Source organism: Lissotriton helveticus, chromosome 12 (genome assembly GCF_964261635.1).
Source record: "Lissotriton helveticus chromosome 12, aLisHel1.1, whole genome shotgun sequence".
NCBI classification, from domain to species: domain Eukaryota; kingdom Metazoa; phylum Chordata; class Amphibia; order Caudata; family Salamandridae; genus Lissotriton; species Lissotriton helveticus.
Genome location: NC_136073.1, coordinates 727,780,707 through 727,800,028, shown reverse-complemented (window position 1 = coordinate 727,800,028; position 19,322 = coordinate 727,780,707). Strand labels below are relative to the sequence as shown.

At 39.0% G+C, this 19,322-nt stretch overlaps 1 protein-coding gene across 2 annotated transcripts in view; it reads left to right on the top strand.

Annotated features, from left to right (window-relative positions):
* The window catches only part of NUDT17 (nudix hydrolase 17), a 683,665-nt gene that overhangs the window by 180,285 nt on the left and 484,058 nt on the right, over positions 1 to 19,322 (top strand). For both annotated transcript variants that reach the window (XM_078669378.1, XM_078669379.1), the window contains exon 5: positions 9,824 to 9,916. In XM_078669378.1, coding sequence (XP_078525504.1) covers positions 9,824 to 9,916 — 93 coding nt within the window. The remainder of the gene's footprint in view (positions 1 to 9,823; positions 9,917 to 19,322) is intronic.

Sequence of the window (19,322 nt, the reverse complement as noted above, 5' to 3'; positions counted from 1 at the left end):
AGGTGTACGTGTCCTTTGGAATCGAATTTGGCTGTAGTTGTAAGCCTATGTGAGGGCAATTCACAAAATGGCTGCTGTACACAAAATGGAAGCCAAGGGTTCTGGACGAAAATGACGATTTCGAGGTGAAATCGTTACTGGAATATGACGAAAATGCTTGTACGTAGTGTACTAGCCATTCTCGGTCTTTTGATATAAAAATCGTCATGCTACGACAAAGTTTATTACACGAGTCCAGAATTTTCAGTACCACAGACGCTCCTTTTGCCCTTACATAGGCAATAACCTGTACTCACGCTAGTCTGAGTCCAGGTCTATATTTATCAAATCATCAAGATGTTGCTGAAGCATAATCCTATTACATAGCGACTCTCTCGGGACAGGTCTCCTTACACACGGAGTAGCACAAAGGCCATATATGGCAGGACCAAATAGGAATGCCTCTATCTGTAGTATGTGGTATAAGACCACACACCCAACAATTAGTGATGTTCACTACTAACTGGTAGTGAAATGTAAATGTAAATGCAGAAACTGTACAAAAGGAATTATCAGTAAACTCTGACCTCCTAACTAGTCCATGTTCAGGTAAAATCTGGAAAGAATGCAAAGAAGTAGAAGTAGGAAGAGACATAGGTTGGGAGGTGGGTACAGATGTGAATTGGGCAGCAAAAACAATCCCACCCATAAAAGACAATGCCATGTTTAAAAAACACCATGAAACACGTCATTAAGAACATATAGACAAAGTAGTGACCGCTATTACAAACGAAATCATAATTTTTCACAACCCTAAGCAAAAGGTAGATCCTAAAATTATCTAGTAACATTGTAGGTTTTCCTATGCATTTTCTGTAATTTATTATATGTTCAAGTGAAACAGTGGTGACCCTCATTAATGCTCTGAGGTGAAAAGGGGATACTCTTCCACATGAAATGGACTTTATTCTGCTTTTACTAAACAGAATACTACTTAAAAATAATGCCAGTTGAATAATAAAATCATTCTCTTAACACTTAGTCTATACAATCACACGGAAACCTCTTGTGAAACCAACTATGCCCAGAGTCTGTTAAAAAAGCCTCTCTGGCAGGCTTCTATTGTCCAATCAAGTCTGCTCCCGTTGTTGCATGGGCCTTTGAATTCAGGCCTCCCATGCTCTGATGCTCAGTATCTGTTGGAGTGCCCTCCTGGCAAACACTCATAGCTCATTCAAAAAGTCTCAAGGCAGTGCACCGTATCTCTCCTCTGCGGCAGACACTACAGATATGGGCACAGATCATCTCGTGCAGACTCGGGACCATTCTCAGACTCCAACACTCATCATTCAGTGTCAGAGGACGCTCAGGGTGCTCTTTCATGGGCACCAGAATGGAGTGCCTTTTGCCACTCTTGGATCCTCCGGTGCACTGCACTTCCGTTGAAGCAAGGGAAAAAGGGGTGCGTGGCCAAAACTCAGGCCAAGGGGCTCAAGGGACTGCACACTGTCAGAGGTTAACCAGCACATAACAGGCGCTCTTTTGCACTGAAATCTCAAGGGACTGCACACTATCAGAGGTTAACCAGCACATAACAGGCGCTCTTTTGCACTGAAATCTCAAGGGACTGTGGCAAAACCAGCTCCTTCTTCTTTTCTGATGTTGAACGCCCTCCAAGTGCGATGCTTTAAACAGTTCACTGTACAACAAGGGGACTGCAAACAGGTGGCCTGCGATCTTCAAAGGGGTGGCCACAGCCATGGGACAAATCTGCGTTGAAATACACTGTCATTCCCAAAGGCAATACAAAAACAAAGGCAATAGGCAAAACATTGCCTCTAGTCTCTTCAATTGGGTTTCCGTGTGAGAGCATATCTTTCATCATCATAGCGACATGGGAATTCTATCTGAATGGATGTCCTCACACATAGTGGCATGTCTAATGGGGCAAACACATTTTATCTCAATGATACACATAGGTGTTCCTAAATTCCTTATCTAGAACATCTCAAAAGCGGGATCACATACATGTTATCATAATAAATGTGCATCAGGTGGGACTATGCAATGCAAAAGCTAATGATCAAGATGTGGGAACAAAAGACAAGAACTAGAGAGTCCTGGTATTTCCATTATTTAAAATACATCTGGTCCAATAAAATTAAAGCAGCAGAAAAGGGAACTAAAAACCAAATTAGAATAGGCATTGAATTTGTCATATTAAAAAAAAAAACGTAAAGGTGTCTCCTATTGAGATGGAAAGCTTATTGTATCATAGTATTGAGTCAGTTAATCAGTCCATGACTACCTTAACAGACAGACTGGAAAAACATCAGAATAGGCCTAAAGAAAATTCTTAGAACCAGTCTAGTTATGCAAAAGGAAATTATACGTAAGATGGGGGTCCATGGTACATTACTGCAATCTGAAAGTGTGAACCTGCATAATACACTAATAATAATAAAAGCTGACTGGTGAAAGGAATACGGAAAAGAGGAATGGGACTAGTACACAGCTAAAATCCCCAATAACTAGACACAATGCGCTTGGGTGATAGTCAGGCATGTGTCACAATACCAAGAGTATGGGTGATACACAAAAAAAAATCACAATAGTCTACAAATTTAACGTTACCGTTGGCCACTACACCATATACGGTAATCTCAGCTAATGTTCCAGTTCCTTCTTAAGGAAAAATTAAACCTGGTTTCTTTTACGGTCCAGAGCCATAGGAAGGCCACTTAGGAAGCAGAATAAAACTGACTAATGTGAAATAGAAATTAGGTCACCATGTACAAGAGTCACAAATCTATAATTTATCCTTACGTCCAATCAGGATATATAATTTTAGCGCTGCCTGTTCCTTACAGGAAAGGGCAGTATCGTGACTACAAATGACACAATTTGCTGTTTATTTTTCTTCAATACTTATAGCCAAATTTGACATACACTGGTCAAGTGTTGTCTGTCTGGTTCACAATATGTAAAAAAATCCTATCTGTGAATTTTAGTATCAGCGACAATTTTTCCCAACTGTTGACAGCGACACGTATCGTCATACATGTCCCTCACAACAACACGGGTGAATTCGTAATAATTTCTTAAGCGGCAACATACAACATAAAACATGCAAAAACGCACATAACGGACTTCAAGCCATCAGATATACTCGCTGTAAAACGATAGCATATATAAATGAGCGGTGACGCATAATACCGTGTAAGGATACCCTCCTGTTTGACAGTAGATCACCAATAGTGGGTATCTGCTGTCAAATACAACTTTCGGACAAACAGAACCAGCAAGAACAATTCATGATAGAACAAAATACACAAACATGAAAAACGCATGGACATTTCTTTTCAAAGGAGTTGCGCAAAAAAAACAAAAACATCTCATTTCAACCAACCAAACTCACGTGTCTTGTATTGCTTAAAATCCCCCAGACAATCCATGAATGATCTGTGAGCAGAAGCGAAAAGGAAAACAAAATACACAGCACACAGAAGAGAGACATTTCTTATAGTAAACAGACATCAATTGTAACTTTTAAGCAGAAGACAAAACATGATACACATTAACAAACACAAAAATAAATTTCCATTACTTAACTGTTACCATCTTGTCAGTCACCTTGCAACATGAAGCCTTTTTAACTTTTAGATGTAAAATCCTTTCCTTGACACCTAAAATTAGTCTTGTGCCACAATCTCCATGATAAAAAAAAACTTCTTAATTAGCAAATCGTTCTTACTTATTCATGTAGGCCTCAAAATTTTAGTAAAAGGCTGCATCTTATTTTTTTTTGTCCAAGACGTAATGCAACACTTCGTTTTCTGTACTAGCAGACATTATTTTTTTAGAGCAGAAATACAAATGTCATGATGTTGGGACTTTTAAAGAAACCTTTCAAGAAACCTTTTTTATATTTCCCTTTGGAATTAAGTCTTTAACTTTAAACCCGAAATTCCACCTTTCAGAGGCCTGTTTAGCAATGTTATTCTGCATTTCACAGAGACAAGGCTCGAATTTAAAAGGTCACAATGTCAACATGACAAAGACAGAAGGCCTACTACATTTACTGTGAAGGGTTCACACATACCAGTTTTTAGAACAAATGTTTGCTACCACCCTATACAATGGTACTCATTTTAGCAACCTAACATTGATGAACGTCTGAAATGGGCCCCGCTAAATTTAGAACCTTCAACCCTGATATTAAACACAAACCTCTGCACCGGGCACATTGGCTCACCGAGCTATGAAAAACAACCTCAATAACAACCCACAAGTTTGTATTATGCACAAATGTATGCATTTACTGAAGCCAGAGACACTTTCAAGCTATGGTAAATGACAAGAATCTGTGTTAAAAAACCATTTAACTCAGTTTAGACTTTTATCTTTGGGGCACTTAAAAATAAATATCCTATAATTGTTTTACATATTAATCATCCTCAGGATGTTCTTTACACGTTACGGATATTAGACATTAGTTATATCTCATGTAAATCCTTGGGAAAATGAGTTTTTTACACCTGCGCCAAGTGAAAACCAACATGCAAATTACCTAATTACACCGTAACACATAACTTAAATCAAATTTTAATACTGGGAGGTCATAGTATGAGTATTAAGCTTTATAAATATCAAAAACGATTTTAAAAAGTACTTATTTTTTTCTCAAATAATTTTTCCATAATTAATAATTTTTCGTTCAATGAAACCAATTATCTGTTTTTATGACAACTCCACATATAAAGGTAAGCTGCATCCCTTGCCTATCATTTTTAGATGCATTCATTTATGCGCCTACGCACAAAAAGCCTAACTTAAAACATGACATTTTTCGCGCCATTTTAGGGCAATCAGTATTTTCAACAGAACCAAAAATATACTTTGAAAAAGATGTTTTAAGAGAGGAAAACCGTATTTGGAATGTCTTCCAGTGAGACAAAGTGATGAACCTTATTTTTGTAACCCTCTAAAACACCATTCTGAAATGAAAAAAAATCCAACTGTGCTAAGTCCTGGGCTAAATAAACATTTCAATGCTATTTATGGCCTTCGAAAAACAACATCTGCTGCCTTAAGGGCTGAAACCTGAAACAGTGCTGAAACCTGAGCACGCTTTCAGTTTTACTGAAAACAGACATTTCAAGTTTTAAACATGCACGTGCAAAAAGATGCATTTAAATCTAGCAAAGATTTGCTTTAGCTGAAGTGTTTTGCCTTTAAAAAAACGCTACAAATTCGTTTTGCTACCAAAGGAACAATTATTTTTGAGGCCCTTCATATTCCTAGTGAATGTGAATTTTAACGTATCTATTTTAAGCATTTAACAGTTTGCACATATGCGTTTTTGCTTAGGCTGTAAATTAAATAGCAACACATAGCGATTTTAGCATGTGACATAGTAAATTGCTGGAGTGTTATTTAATTTCTACTTAATATTAATTAATCTGACATTTTACTTAACAGACTGAAAACATCAAGAAACCTACCAACACATTGAGCTCATTGCAGACATAAAGAGAAAAGATTTAAACACTCAGGACACACAATACAGCGCTGTAAGCTATTACTGAAGTTACACTAATGAGAAAAACCACATAGACATTGAAACACACATTGAACCCACAAATCGACACTCAGGACGAAAACAAAGCCATTTGTAAATACTAGCTGTGAGTCATATTTACAAGAAGCACGTCGCAATAGGGTTCCAAAAGACTGCAAAAAACATAGCCCAACCGACTGCTGTATATGCACGAAGCCACAATACACTTAATTCACTAGCTTTGGCTGGCAGAACACCAAAAATCGTTCTGCATATCTCCATTCAATAAAACTGCGCAGAACAAAGGATCCTTGTTTTGTATTATGTCATATTTTAATTCCCTGGGGATACAAAATCACCAAGGAAGAAATATGTTTTTAAATCTAAACCTATTTAGATATCCCCTTTAGGGGAAGCCGGCTAATCCAAACGTATACAAAGTTGGCCAACACAAAGCTCCAAATTTGCTCAGATCAGGCATCTTATAGCTCACTAATTAGCTTCAAACTTCAAGGGGCTATCTCTATCGATACACTCGTAAATTTACAAGACCCTCGGTTTTTGAACATTGCAATATTCAAATAAAAACTAAGGATAAATCAAACTAAGAACCAATCAAAATCCAAAAATCAAAGAACAAAGGACTGGGAGCGACCCACTTATACTTAACTCTTACTTTTACTAATCAAAATGTTATCCAGATTCTAACTGTCAAGTTCTACATGACCTAATGGTCTTTTTAAGAATACTCACGCAAAAAGGTTATCAGTCAGGAGTGACATCATGTGGAGGATCAAAAATCAGGAAGATCAGAAATATACTGGGCCGCAGAATCAAAGAATCTCCAGAATCCCCGTGCACAGAGTACCTTCTTAGTAGAATCTTGCTCTGTCCTCCTCAGTTTATTTCAGTCTCCTGGCACGATCACTCCCACAGAAAGTCACTTCTCTGATGATCCCCGCGTTAGGGCGCCAACTGAAGAACTTGGTAATTTTCGCTCTCAGGGAATACTTACTAATATAACAAGAACTTAGCATCGACTCTGAAAATATGAAAAGACATCTTTATTAAACTTAACATAGTGAGGCCACGTCACCCAGAAGCCGTAGCAAGTGGATGAGGTAGTCTGAGGAACAAAGAGGACAGAGGCCTTTTATATGTTTTTAGCATTACATGACTCAGTACAAAAAAAGAAAGGGGCAGTTCTAGCTTTTGCAAACATGCAAAAACCCAACATTTCTTCTTACACAAGCTGCAGAAACCCATAATAAAAACCTGGCACATCCCCATCGTGAACAGGCCATAAAGAAGGGAGCAGAGACAGGTGTGAGTAAGATAAGACAGGGTGTGTGTGCGATGAAAAGGTTTATGACATGTTGTGCCTTGATGCTATCTCGCTCGGCCACTGGGAAAGGAACTGGCCGGGCAGGTTCGGCTTGGGGCAATGGTTTCAGCTTGCCCTGGTCACAGAGAAGTCAATTAAGGTGTACGTGTCCTTTGGAATCGAATTTGGCTGTAGTTATAAGCCTATGTGAGGGCAACTCACAAAATGGCTGCTGTACACAAAATGGAAGCCAAGGGTTCTGGACGAAAATGACGATTTCGAGGTGAAATCGTTACTGGAATATGACGAAAATGCTTGTACATAGTGTACTAGCCATTCTCGGTCTTTTGATATAAAAATCGTCATGCTACGACAAAGTTTATTACACGAGTCCAGAATTTTCAGTACCACACCTCCCTCAGTATATTTCACATGCAGGTGTACTCATAAACATGCTTTCTTTTCCATTGTTTTTTTCTACCATTCACCAGACTGTTCAGTTTAAGGATATAGTCTTCACTTATTATATATTCTGCTACAGTTGTATTTGTATTATATTGTTTTCCACAAACATTGTGGTTACTCGCGCTCCTGACTATTGAAAACAGATTTATCTTGCTGTATGGACTCTATTTTATTATTTGTTGTTCTTTGCACTATAGAAAAACATGAGTGAAAAAATTAGATGGAACAGTGGACATTGTAGTATGTTAAAATAATGATTGAAAAACTTGAGAACTATAAGCACATACATAGATGAACATTAAAAACTCCCCCAGTTAACCAACCCTAGCAGCATTTTCCTAATTCCTTTATTCCAAGTTCTTCCTGAGTCATGTTGTAAACCAGTCTAAAAATATGTAATCATAGTTGTCCTGCTGTGCTTTTTTGCTTTTTCTAATCTGATCTCTCTCCCACCACAGCCGATTTGCAAGCATTATAGTGAACTGTCTGCATTTATAATAAGCTCACTACCACCGACCTCTGGTCTCTTTATAAGCTGCAACTAAAAGATAATTTCACTGCCTTTTAAAACCTTTATGGACTTGAAGTTGTGTAATTCATTAGAAAGCGTGTTTCCGAGGTGTGTGCTATGAATGACTAAAGCACTACACCCTTGGGAGGTACATTTGAATTGCAAAATCTTAGAAGATCACAGTTATAAACTAAATTACTTGTGTGATCTTTTCCTTAACCAGTGAGCCAGTGAAGTGAGCTTCTGTGGGAAATGCCCCATCAGACCCTCCCCCCGAGTCTATTAAAAATGTCACCCCTTGTGCTGTAGTTCATGAGTACACGTTCCCACCTTGGCTCTTGTCTTCAAGCGGATCTGGCATCCTGGATTTAAGACATTGTGGCAAGTCATGCCACGAGCTCGAACCTCCAACCCACGAGCCAATGTAGAGTGGAACAGAGAGTTTTAGAATGAGTTGAGCATCACAGGTGAGGTGTTGGGAAGTGGATCGGTATGTCTGATATAGATAAGCACAAGTACGCAAAGTAGGAGAAGATAGTAGGACAGAATCTTAAAGTCTCTGCCTTTTAGTGCCTGAGGGTGCCAAATGATTGCCATCTTAACCCTGCCAAAACTGTGTTACATGCATTAGAGGCATGTAGGGTATTTTTAATAATACACCCCTGATTCCTTTACATTTCCCTTTTCCCTGCTCTGTCTTGAGATTACTTTTTCCTAATTGCCAGGAAAGGAGAGGGAGGCCAAACTGAGTAGCTTATTACTGCCAAAACCTGGGCTTTCAGTTTTAAATTGTCTAGTCAAATGGCTGTTGCTAGCAGTGCATGTCTGGCTCCTGGAAAGAATTGTTTGTAAGACATGCACTGCTCTATTATCTTTGGAAAGTTTGATATACAACAGAGTAACATCAGTGTTGGATTGGACGTGGACAGCCTGAGTTTTAAATACGGTGAAAGGTAGATGTTGTTTAAAATATGTGAGATAGAACAACCATGAGGGTCTCAAGAGGTGAACGGGCTGAATATGGCTGTTGGAACTCTGACAAAAAGCAATGAACCATTTCAAAAGGTACCACAAAAAGTGCAGCCCCTTGCAAAGTTAGATTTTATTGAGTACAGTAAAGATTGCACCAAACACCAGGCCACTAGTAACGCGGACAATTCTGTACTGTTCAAGGTTCATTTTAACACTGAGTGAGACCGGTGATGATTCATGCTGAATCATAAAGATATTGAATCCTAGTGGCTGAAGAAAACATGCCAATCTCAACTTCCCACCTTGAACGTAGTAGGACTGATGAGAAGATTTTTGCTAGTACAAGCAGTCATATTTTACTAAATCCTCCCATGTTGGCATGAGGACATCATTTCTTGCTCATAAGCCGGCATTCTCTACTCTTAAGACAATCCCTCCTCATCTGGACCAGACTTTTGAATTGAACCATTCTCACAGTTTCATCCTCTCTCTCTTTATCTTGTTTCCCTTTACCATGCCTTTCTACCTCACTCCCTATGGTTTCCTCTCTAGCTCAAAAGTTCCTTCTTCATGATAAATTAATTGCTCTTACACCTGAACTGTTATATGAGCCCGTCATTCCTCACAAATGGTTTTTAGGGTATAAACCATTCCGACAACCCTATGGCAATAGTGCTATATAAATAAAATATATAAAGCACATAACTATCCTGTGTCTCAATCCACTTATTTGTTAAAATTTGAATCACTTTGAATGGGTAATTACAAGATTAAGCTTGAAATAAAAAAGGAAGGACATTAACACTACTTGTGCCCCCGCCCCCCCCCCCCCCCCGGACTAGTTGTATTTTTCGGGCGTTCGACCTGTCATGCACTCTCTCTTTTCCCCGTTAGCTAGATGCCCACATATTGCCCTCTTTATCTCTTTGTTTTATTTTTATTTTTCAGAACTGTGCGCTACATGTGGAGATTGTGTCACCTATGTCTCCAAGATCCTTTTTACTCTTCACAGATTCTCGATGCAGGACTCCGAGAGCTCAAGGAAGAAACCGGCTTGCAGTTAAAGGATGGTGAATTCTCGTGGCGAATCCTGGGTCTCTGGGAGGTGAGGGTGACCAAACTTCTGAGCATGCAGAGAAAGCGTCAGATCGCGTCACAATGTAACCTTAACCGTCTCAGTGACTAGCATCTTTAAATGATATACAGTAGCAATAAAAGTCCATTGTAAGTATCGAGCACCCACCACAACTGAATTCAAGGAAATCTCCCAAGTTTTTAATCTTTGTTCTCCTGATGTTGACCCAGAACAAATTAGAATATTCAAAATATATATTAATGAAACCGGTACAATTAACCAAATGATGTCTAGATTTAATAATAATAATATATGATCATGACAGAACTTTATAATGTAATCATTGCTGTCAGTTTCCTGGTGACATTAATTTCTTAAAATGAAGCATGTGATTAATGACCAAAATGCCCCTTAATAACCATATGTGGTAGTTATTTGATTACCAGAACAGGTTATTCCACTTATTCCTTCAACATAGTTTAACTGCTTTCATGTTAAATGGTCCAGTGGTGGACTTTACTATTTCTTTCATTTTGTTTTCTGTGATATTTTGGGCTTACTTCATACATTACCTTTGCACCAAGGTGGGGTGTAGTGTATGCCATTGCAGCGGTAGCTGTTGGATAGTTGTGATCATCCCGATTAGTCTTGCACCTCGTAGATGGTGGTAGAATGTCTTCTATGGTGCGTTTTCTGGCTTCCTCATGGATCTCTACTGGTAAGGGTCTGAGGTACTGCAGCCTCTTGATTTAGCTCCATCCAAAGTCGGGAGTGTTGGGATTTTGTCCAAGGTATGCAGAGATCTAACAATACAACTTCTGGGGTCAGAACAGGCTCTTCAAGGAGTTGTGTGCCACAGTGCCAGAACCAAAGTCATCTTAGCAATATTATTACTAGTGTTGGGTTTCCTTTGCTGGTATTGTAATGTAGATCTAGTAACCCAGCTTGGGGAATCTGTATGAGACATGCCCTCACAAATTAGTATTACATTTCAGTGGATAGCCTTTGTGTATTTCCTGCCAAGATCAATCAATCAATCAGGGGTTTATAAAGCGTGCTACTCACCCGTGAGGGTCTCAAGGCGCTGGGGAAGGGCGGTGCGGTGGAGCTCCGGATCAGCCGAAGAGCCAGGTCTTGAGGCTCTTCCTGAAGGTGTGTAGAGTGGGGGAGCCTCTGATGTTGACTGGGAGCAGGTTCCATGTCTTTGCTGCGATGTAGGAGAATGCTCTGCCGCCTGCTCTGGTTTTGCGGATGCGTGGCGTCTCTACCAGGGCGAGGTTGGGGGAGCGGAGGTTCTTTTTGGGTACATGGAAGGAGACTCTCGTTGAGGTATTTGGGTCCGATGTTGTGGAGGGATTTGTAGGTGTGGGTGAGTAGTTTGAAGGTTACACTCTGACCTTACTTTGTCCTCCGCATTTGGTATATAATAGCCTCTGTATACTGATATCTGGGCATTAATGGAAAAACTGAGAAATCACATTGGAGGAAACCAAATCTTTGAAGGCGAATTTTGAGGAAAGACATTTTTAAGCAAATACAAATAAATCAAAAATTAAAGGTAACATTTTAAACGAAAAAATATTTTATGGAAAATCCAAAATGACAATAACTTGGGTTATCCGTAATAATCTCCAGATAATGTCTCCAATAGCCGCCATAAGTGTGGCAGGGTATGCTCAGACGTGAGTCCCTTGCTCACTTTGCCACTGGATTCAAGCAAGCCGGGCTGAAGACGGCTGGAATGCCAGAAACCGGTCCTCGGAAGCTTGTTTCCGGTCCAGGGAAGACATGGCTTGGCAGTTCGGGCTGGACTGTTCCCATGAGGCACAGGGTCAGACTGATTTGCATATAGCCATGTCTGAACTGGGGTGGCAGAGTGGGCTAAAGAACGGTGATGGATTAAACCCAGATCTTTTGACTGGGTGTGAGTGTTTGATTGATTCAGATGCTCCGTCCATCACCACCTCTTTTGTAATGTCTCCAATAGCGGCAATGCCAAAAATGAAATTATTTGCACATTATATTATTTTATATTTCTCAGCAGAACCATATAATATTTTAAATGCATTCCAGAAAGTAAACAGTTTACAAGAATAGGTTGGTATAGACTAAATCAAGCAAAGGTGCTTTAGATCAATGTCCCATCGCTGTTGCTGTCTTTTCCTTTAGCAGAATTCATCTATTCCTATTAGATATTTAGGTCTATATGTAAATTGTTATTATGATCATCGTTTTAGTCTAAATTATGGAAACACCCTGGAAAAAGTTAAGAGGCTTATAGATAGATGGTCTCTTCTTCCTCATTGGTTAAAATGTCCATCTTGTCATTATTCTTATTTTTATTTACTCATCTTCCGATTAAAATTCCCAAATCATATTTTACCTAAGTACATGCATAAATCCTGAACTTTATATGGGCACAGAAACCGCCTGGAACCCTCTTTAGCAATTTTACAACTAGATACATGGAAGGGCTTGCCCTCCCCAATTTCGAGCTTTACTACCAGGCTGCATTATTGAGTTTATGGTTCAGCTCCCATTGGAAGCATCAAAATGTGAAATGTTTTTACTAAACATTATGGTGCAGGAGAATGCAATTGAATTACCCTTTTTTCCACGTTTTCCGAAACTCCCTAAAAAGTCGAGATACAAGAAATTAGCTGACTTAGCTTGTCTCATACAAGTATTTTTAATCAATATATATAATTCCTAGATACCACCTATATACTCAAAAATTAGTGAATGTCATCCCTTCGGCTCGCAGCTTTCTCTGAGTACTTTGCAATCATGGCAGGAGGCGATTTTGAATATTTGTGAGATTTTTTTAGTACATCTAATTTGATAGCCAGCGAGATGTTGTCCCAGCAGCTGGGCCCTAGATTCCCAGCTCTGATATTTAGTTGTAATCAAGTTTTGAGCTTCTTAAAGTCAAACTATGTTGTGGCTAATAACGAAGCCTTAAATATATTAACCAACTATACGGTCAGGGCCTATGTGGAGTGGGCAATTGGTATTCTTGCATACTACAGCCGGTTCAGCAGAAAGTGCTCGATAATTTTTTTCCTAAACTATTGAAAGAAACTGGGTGTAGTGTTAGCAAAAAGGAATGGCTTTCTCTATGCGAAATAGGCCATAAAGGTTTCAGAGCGGCTAATTATAAAAGAATGGCCTATTTGTCAAGATAGCTAACTTATTATACACCTAAAAGACTGAATAGTGGGGACCCAGAGATAGAGTCTTGGAACCACATTTGTTTTTACTGTCCCATTTTATATCAATTTTGGTCTGATGTTTTTTTAAGAAGTAATCAAGCTTTAACTTTATCAGCCCATATCATTCCTATTATTAAATTAACTCTTTTTGGGTGTTCAATAGAGGTCCAACACTTGCCTAAATACCAACAATATTTTTGTTCAATAGCTATTGCAGTGGCCAGGTCTCTAATTCTACAAATTCAAAGTCTGATAAGTCACTGTTGATCCAGCAATGATAAGAAAAGATGGTTAAGACATATATTTGTGAGGCAGCATATGCCAAGAGGATAGGGTCTCTTAGAAGATTTGTAGCAATCTGGTCAGGATTTTTCAATAATGCATTTTAAAATGTTTATAGTCACTTATACCCTTAATGGGTTATGAAATTAGCTTATTATTTACATGGTATTTGACTATTTGCACTTTACTGCAGGGTATAAACAAGTTGCTGCTATTGATATAGTGCCTGATTCGGTACTGTTTGCATTTTATTTCTATAGCATTAGCACTTTTTTTGGTGTATGTAGGAATCAATGGTGTTATTGGTTATATGCTGGGGTGCTTTTAATGTCATCGATATTTCTGGTTGTTTAATTTTAGCACTTTATTGATATTGTATCAGCACTTTAGTGATGGATTCTATTCTCGATCTGGTATGGTTAGCACCTTAGACCGATTGCACTAGCACTTTATCAATATGATTATGAACTGATTGTTAGATTGGACATAAGTTGCTTAGCCTCTCTTGATATCTTCTGATGCACTTCTAGTACTTTATCGCCATTGCACTATTGTTTTACTTATGTATGCTGCAATTGATTGTTTCATTGATGTAAACTGTATTATGCAATTGAGGTGTTTTCTTCTCTTTTTGCGATCAACTCAAGAATAAAAAGTATATTTTAAAAAACTTGGGTAGAGTTTAGTGGAGGTGAAGGACGTTGAGTTTATGCATGGGTGGAGTTTAGGGTTTTTTAGAGGTTTTATTTGTCTGGGATATGTGACGTTTATGGACCTAAAGATTTCTAGGGTTCATGATTGGGCGGAGTTTAGGGTGTTAGGTAGTTTTAAAGATTCTTGAATGGATGGAGTTTAGATGTAGAAAGAGGTTTTTAGGTTCAGGGATGGGTGTTGTTTATGGGTATGAAGGATTTTAGGGTTGAGGGATAGCTGGAGTTTAGGCTTAGAAAGGGGTTTTAGGCTTCAGGGATGGGTGGAGTTTGTAGGTTAATGATGGGTGGAGTTTTTGTGTAGTGACTGGTTTTTATGGTCCAGGAATGGGTGGAGTTAAAGGTTATAAAGGGCTTTTAGAGTTCTGGGATGGGTGGAGTTTAAAGGTAGAAAGGGCTTTTACGATTCAGGTATGGGTGGAGTCTAGATGTGACAACAGAGTTTTAGGGGCAAGAATGGATGGTTTTTAGGGGCTTTCAGGGGTCCAGGGCTGATTGGTGTATGTGAGTCGTGAGTGTCAGTAAATGAAAGAACCCTACTTAATATAAGTTTGAAGGTGTTAAAGATATACATCCAAAATAATGTCCCCTGAAATAAAGCACTGAAATTAATTCCTCTGAATTTTTTTTTTCCTTAAGTCAGACCTGCAAGCATTGCATCTATACCTAAGCTAATAAGTATGCAAACCCCAGTTTTGAAAAGAAAAGATATTCTACGCTTTGGTGTCCATGCCATTCATCCTGCAAATTTCTTTTTAACAGTTTGGGTTAAATGGTTTCTCCCTAAAACATGCACCTGTATTATAATCTATAGATGTTTTCTTTCCATGATACATGTTCTTTGCGGTTCTCCCCCGCTCTCCATCAAAGACTTCACATGGGAGAAAGTAGGCTTTTCTGATGTGGACAAACATTGCCTGCCTTCACTCAAACTGAGATAATCCAGTACTCATGATAAATGGAAAATACTAAAGTAGAAAGAAAATAATCGCTGAATGGTATAATTCTATATTATTATGCAATGCAGAGAACATCCCCTTTTCTTCACTAACATCAAACAACAAGCTACACATCTTGGCCACCCTTTTGATGGGCAACTTGATGCTTATTTTATGGGATATCTCATTCTTAATTTGGCAACCATGTGCTGATCGCTGTGTAGAAAATCTGATGCGATTTGGGGAAATGTAATACTTACATTGCGGATATTTGTTTTCCAATTTTTGAACAGTATTAAACCTATTAGGCAACATATTTAATATTTTGGAGGCAATTTGATACTTTTTCTGGGATGAGTTAATATTTAGTTTTGGAACAAAGTGATATGCAATTTGGTGACACTCTAATGCAGATTTGGTGTGAAATGACAAAAATGTACAATTTATATTCATATAATCGGATTTCTATTTTGTGTGGCTTTTTTCTTCTTGTGAAAGTGAAGCTTATTTTAGAACAGTGTGGTGCTTACTCTTATTGAACATGGTCTCAGTTTGTAGACAGATAGTTTTTGTAGGACAGACTGGAAGATTTTTAGATTCAGTCGCTATGACGGCCTGTAAGATTGTTGTAAAGTTATTGATATGTCATTAGTCTTATTCTGTGACAACCCATGACATGAACATAGGCTGTAGTACATGAGTCCTGTGAGATCTGTACAATTTGAAGGATAGCCTTGCTGTGTGCTGTTTAATGTTGCGAAATCTGTGTTCGATTTTTCCCACTCAGTGGATTCTCTGTTATATATATCTCAAACAATGTGGTCCAAAATCGGTGAAAGCGGGAGGTCCCATAAGTCCGAACCACTGGCCTGTGCTTATCTTTTTTAAAAGCACTGGCCTGTGCTTATCTTTTTTAAAACAAATTACGCCCACTTAGGAATCTCAGTTGTTTGTTTTATTTCATATGCAGAGCCAGTCTGCCTCCACCAACGCGTTTCAGCCTCTCGGCCTTGCTCACGGCCGAGCAAGGCTGAGAGGCTGAAACGCGTTGGTGGAGGTAGACTGGTTCTGCATATGAAATAAAACAAACAACTGAGATTCCTGAGTGCGGCATAATTTGTATAAAAAAAAAGAAAAAAATATATATTTATATACATATAATTGTTCACTGAAAAAAAAAAAAGTTACTGGTACGTTCTAGTTAGGTTGACGTTTTACCCACACAAAACCATGGAAATTCAGCAGATACATTTATACTTATGTTAATAAATGGTAACTTGTGCCCTAAAATTACTTAAGGACATGAGTTATAGTTTCTTTAGATAAGTATAACAGTAAATATAACTATGACCGCTGACTTTCTATGGTTTTGTGTGAGTAAAACACAACCTAACTTTAAAGTCCCTGGAACCTATGTTTTTTTCGGTGAATTTCTATGTTTTTTTTTTTACCATAAAAGAATATATAATTACCCGGTATGGTGTGTCAGTAGATAAGATTTTTTCTTTTCTTTTCAATTAGACTTCGGATCTGCGTCCCTAGATTTCTATACATTTCTTCCCCTAAAAACTTTGAAACGACTATGCACGTTTAACCCAAATCACAAAAAGCGCAATCTGCGGACCAAGATCTAGCTTTCTTCCAAATTTGGTGTAATTCCATCCAACAGTTCTGACTGTCGCCATGTCTACAGCTTGCAGAATCCCCATAGACACTGCATGGGAAACAAGCGTTTTGGGACCCCTTCTTTTCTCGACCCGCTTGACAAATCACCTGAAACTTTCCAAACATCAGCTTAGGTAACTTGCACACTAGTCAAACGGCGCCAATGTTATTTAGCAAAACAAAAAACGCTTTGTCGACAGGAAAAGTTGATTCTAACTATAACTACCTACTGGCTATCACTAAAAAGGGGCAGAGAAAAAGGGGGGTTCCCAAAACGTGCATTCCTCTTGTTAATTTCCATAGGAAACTTAGACACAGCTACAGCAGGAACTGCTGAATGGAATTACACCAAATTCAGCAGAAAGGTAGCCGTTGGTCCAAAGAGCACCCTTTGTGTGATTTGGTGTAAATCCGTTGAGAAGTTTTTTTAAATATTAAGGAAAGTCCAAATTTGTATATCTAGGAACGCGGAGGATCCGAGACCCCTCCCGATATCGTACTGAGATCTGATTGGCTGCCAACACTTCAAACCAGGAAGTGTTGGCAGCCATTGTGTGACTTGGTTTGAACTGAGTCTCAGAAAAATGGTTACAAAAATGAAAAAGGGGCAGGGTAGAAACACTCTGACCCCAAGGCCTATGGGGGGCTGGCGGCACAGGGACCCCTCAGGGCCAAAAAAGTATTTGAAAAAAAAAAGAAACTAGGCGGGAGTCATGCTGATCCACACACCCCACCGAACATTTTTATAAAAAACGAGGCACTGGCTTAGTTACTAATCGGCCCCTGAGTGGGTCAGGTCCTGGGGGTATTTTGATAAAGGAGAGGTGGCCCATGCCCCCCCCCCCCATCCTGGGGCTTATTGATGCCAAGGAACCACCACCACTTCTCCGGGGCTTAAAAAAAAAATGTGGGGAGACCTGTATGGCCTCCCCCTCCCCCTCCCCCTCTGTCTCTGGGACCACCACCTCCCTGTCGCTTTTTTATTTTTTACGTGGGGAGTTTCTCAAAAACCACCTCACCAGGGCTTAATATGAAAATAATGCAGGGGGCACGCAGACCCCCCCCCCCCCCGCATTCCCGAGGGCCACCACCTCCCACCGCACCACTTTGCAAATGCGCCTCATGTTACATTGCTAGTTGGGGGCTGAAGTCCTCTTGGATCATTAGGGCTCTTGTGGGTCAACTACCCCTCATGTTACCTCAAGTAAGTCCCATAGAGGGTGATGGCTGAGAGGACTTCAGAAGCCACAACCTCTTTCTCTACAACTGTGCAAACACGCCTCTTGGTGCACTGCTGGCTGGGGGATGAGGTCCCCTTGGCTCCAGAGTGTCCCTGGGGGCCAACGAGCTCTCCTGTTACCTGCAGTAAGTCTCACATAGTGGAATTGCTGAGAGGTCTTGGAGGCCATGCCCCCTTTCTCCACCACTCTGCAAATGCGCCTCCTGGCACACTGCTAGTTGGAGGGATGAAGTCCTCTGGATGCTGCTGATTCTTGGGGGAACTGAAGCCCTCCTGTTACCTCCAGTAAGTCCGAAACAGAAAAATTACTGAGAGCTGGTCAGAAGCCCACCCCCTTTCTCAGCTGCTCTGCAAATGCAACTACTAGTTAAAAAACCATAAAAATTCACTTAAAAAACAAAGGTTAAAGGGACTTTATAGTTAGGAAGTATAATTTGAAAAACCTTAGAAATTCACTTAAAACCCAACAATTACAGGGTCGTTATAGTTAGGAAATAGAATTTTAAAAAACCTTAGAAATTCACTGAAAAATCAAAGGTTACAAGAACGGTCTAGTTAGGCGCAGAGTTCACTCGTACAAAACCAGTGAAATTCAGCAGTTATATTTACCTGAGTTAACTGTAACTCGTGCGAGTGAAATGTTAGCCTGACTATAACGTCCCTGTAACCTTTGTTTCTTTAAGTAAATATATGTGTATACGTATGTATGTATGTGTGTATATATATATATATATATATATATATATATATATATATATATATATATATATACACACACACATGTAAAATATACTGGGACTAATGTGTGGCTTTGTCCCTTTCAATCACAGTATACTCACTTGTTCAAGTGTCTGCGTATTGGTACAAGATCGCAACTTTTGTCTCTGTATTTAAAATAAGGTAAAATGCAATGATTAGTATTCGTCAATCTTATGCTTTTTTATTTTTGTTCAATTAATAATATTTTCAGGAATTTCTTAGTCCTTAGAGCTCTAATGTAGGAATTTAGCTGGTATTTATGTAACTAGCATGAACCCATCCAAAAGGCAGTGAATATAATTGGTATTTCGAAGGATAATAAGAGTCTGACGTTTATTTGAGTATATCCTAATGCTTTCTAGAGACAATTTTAAGCTTATTTGTAAGAAAATCCATTGCTAGGATTTTCTATATTTTAAATCTCATTTTAAGGGACAATGATTTTTTTATGTAGTAATGTTGTGTTTATTTGATGCACTTTGAAGCATATACTATTGGCAATCTCCTGTTTTGTGAACAGCTTGTTTGTCTAATCCTATATTGAGAAATATATGATGGGTATGTTTCAGATGGCCTAACTCCTATTGTTGGATCAGACTGTTTCAATTTTGATCAATATCTGATATCTAG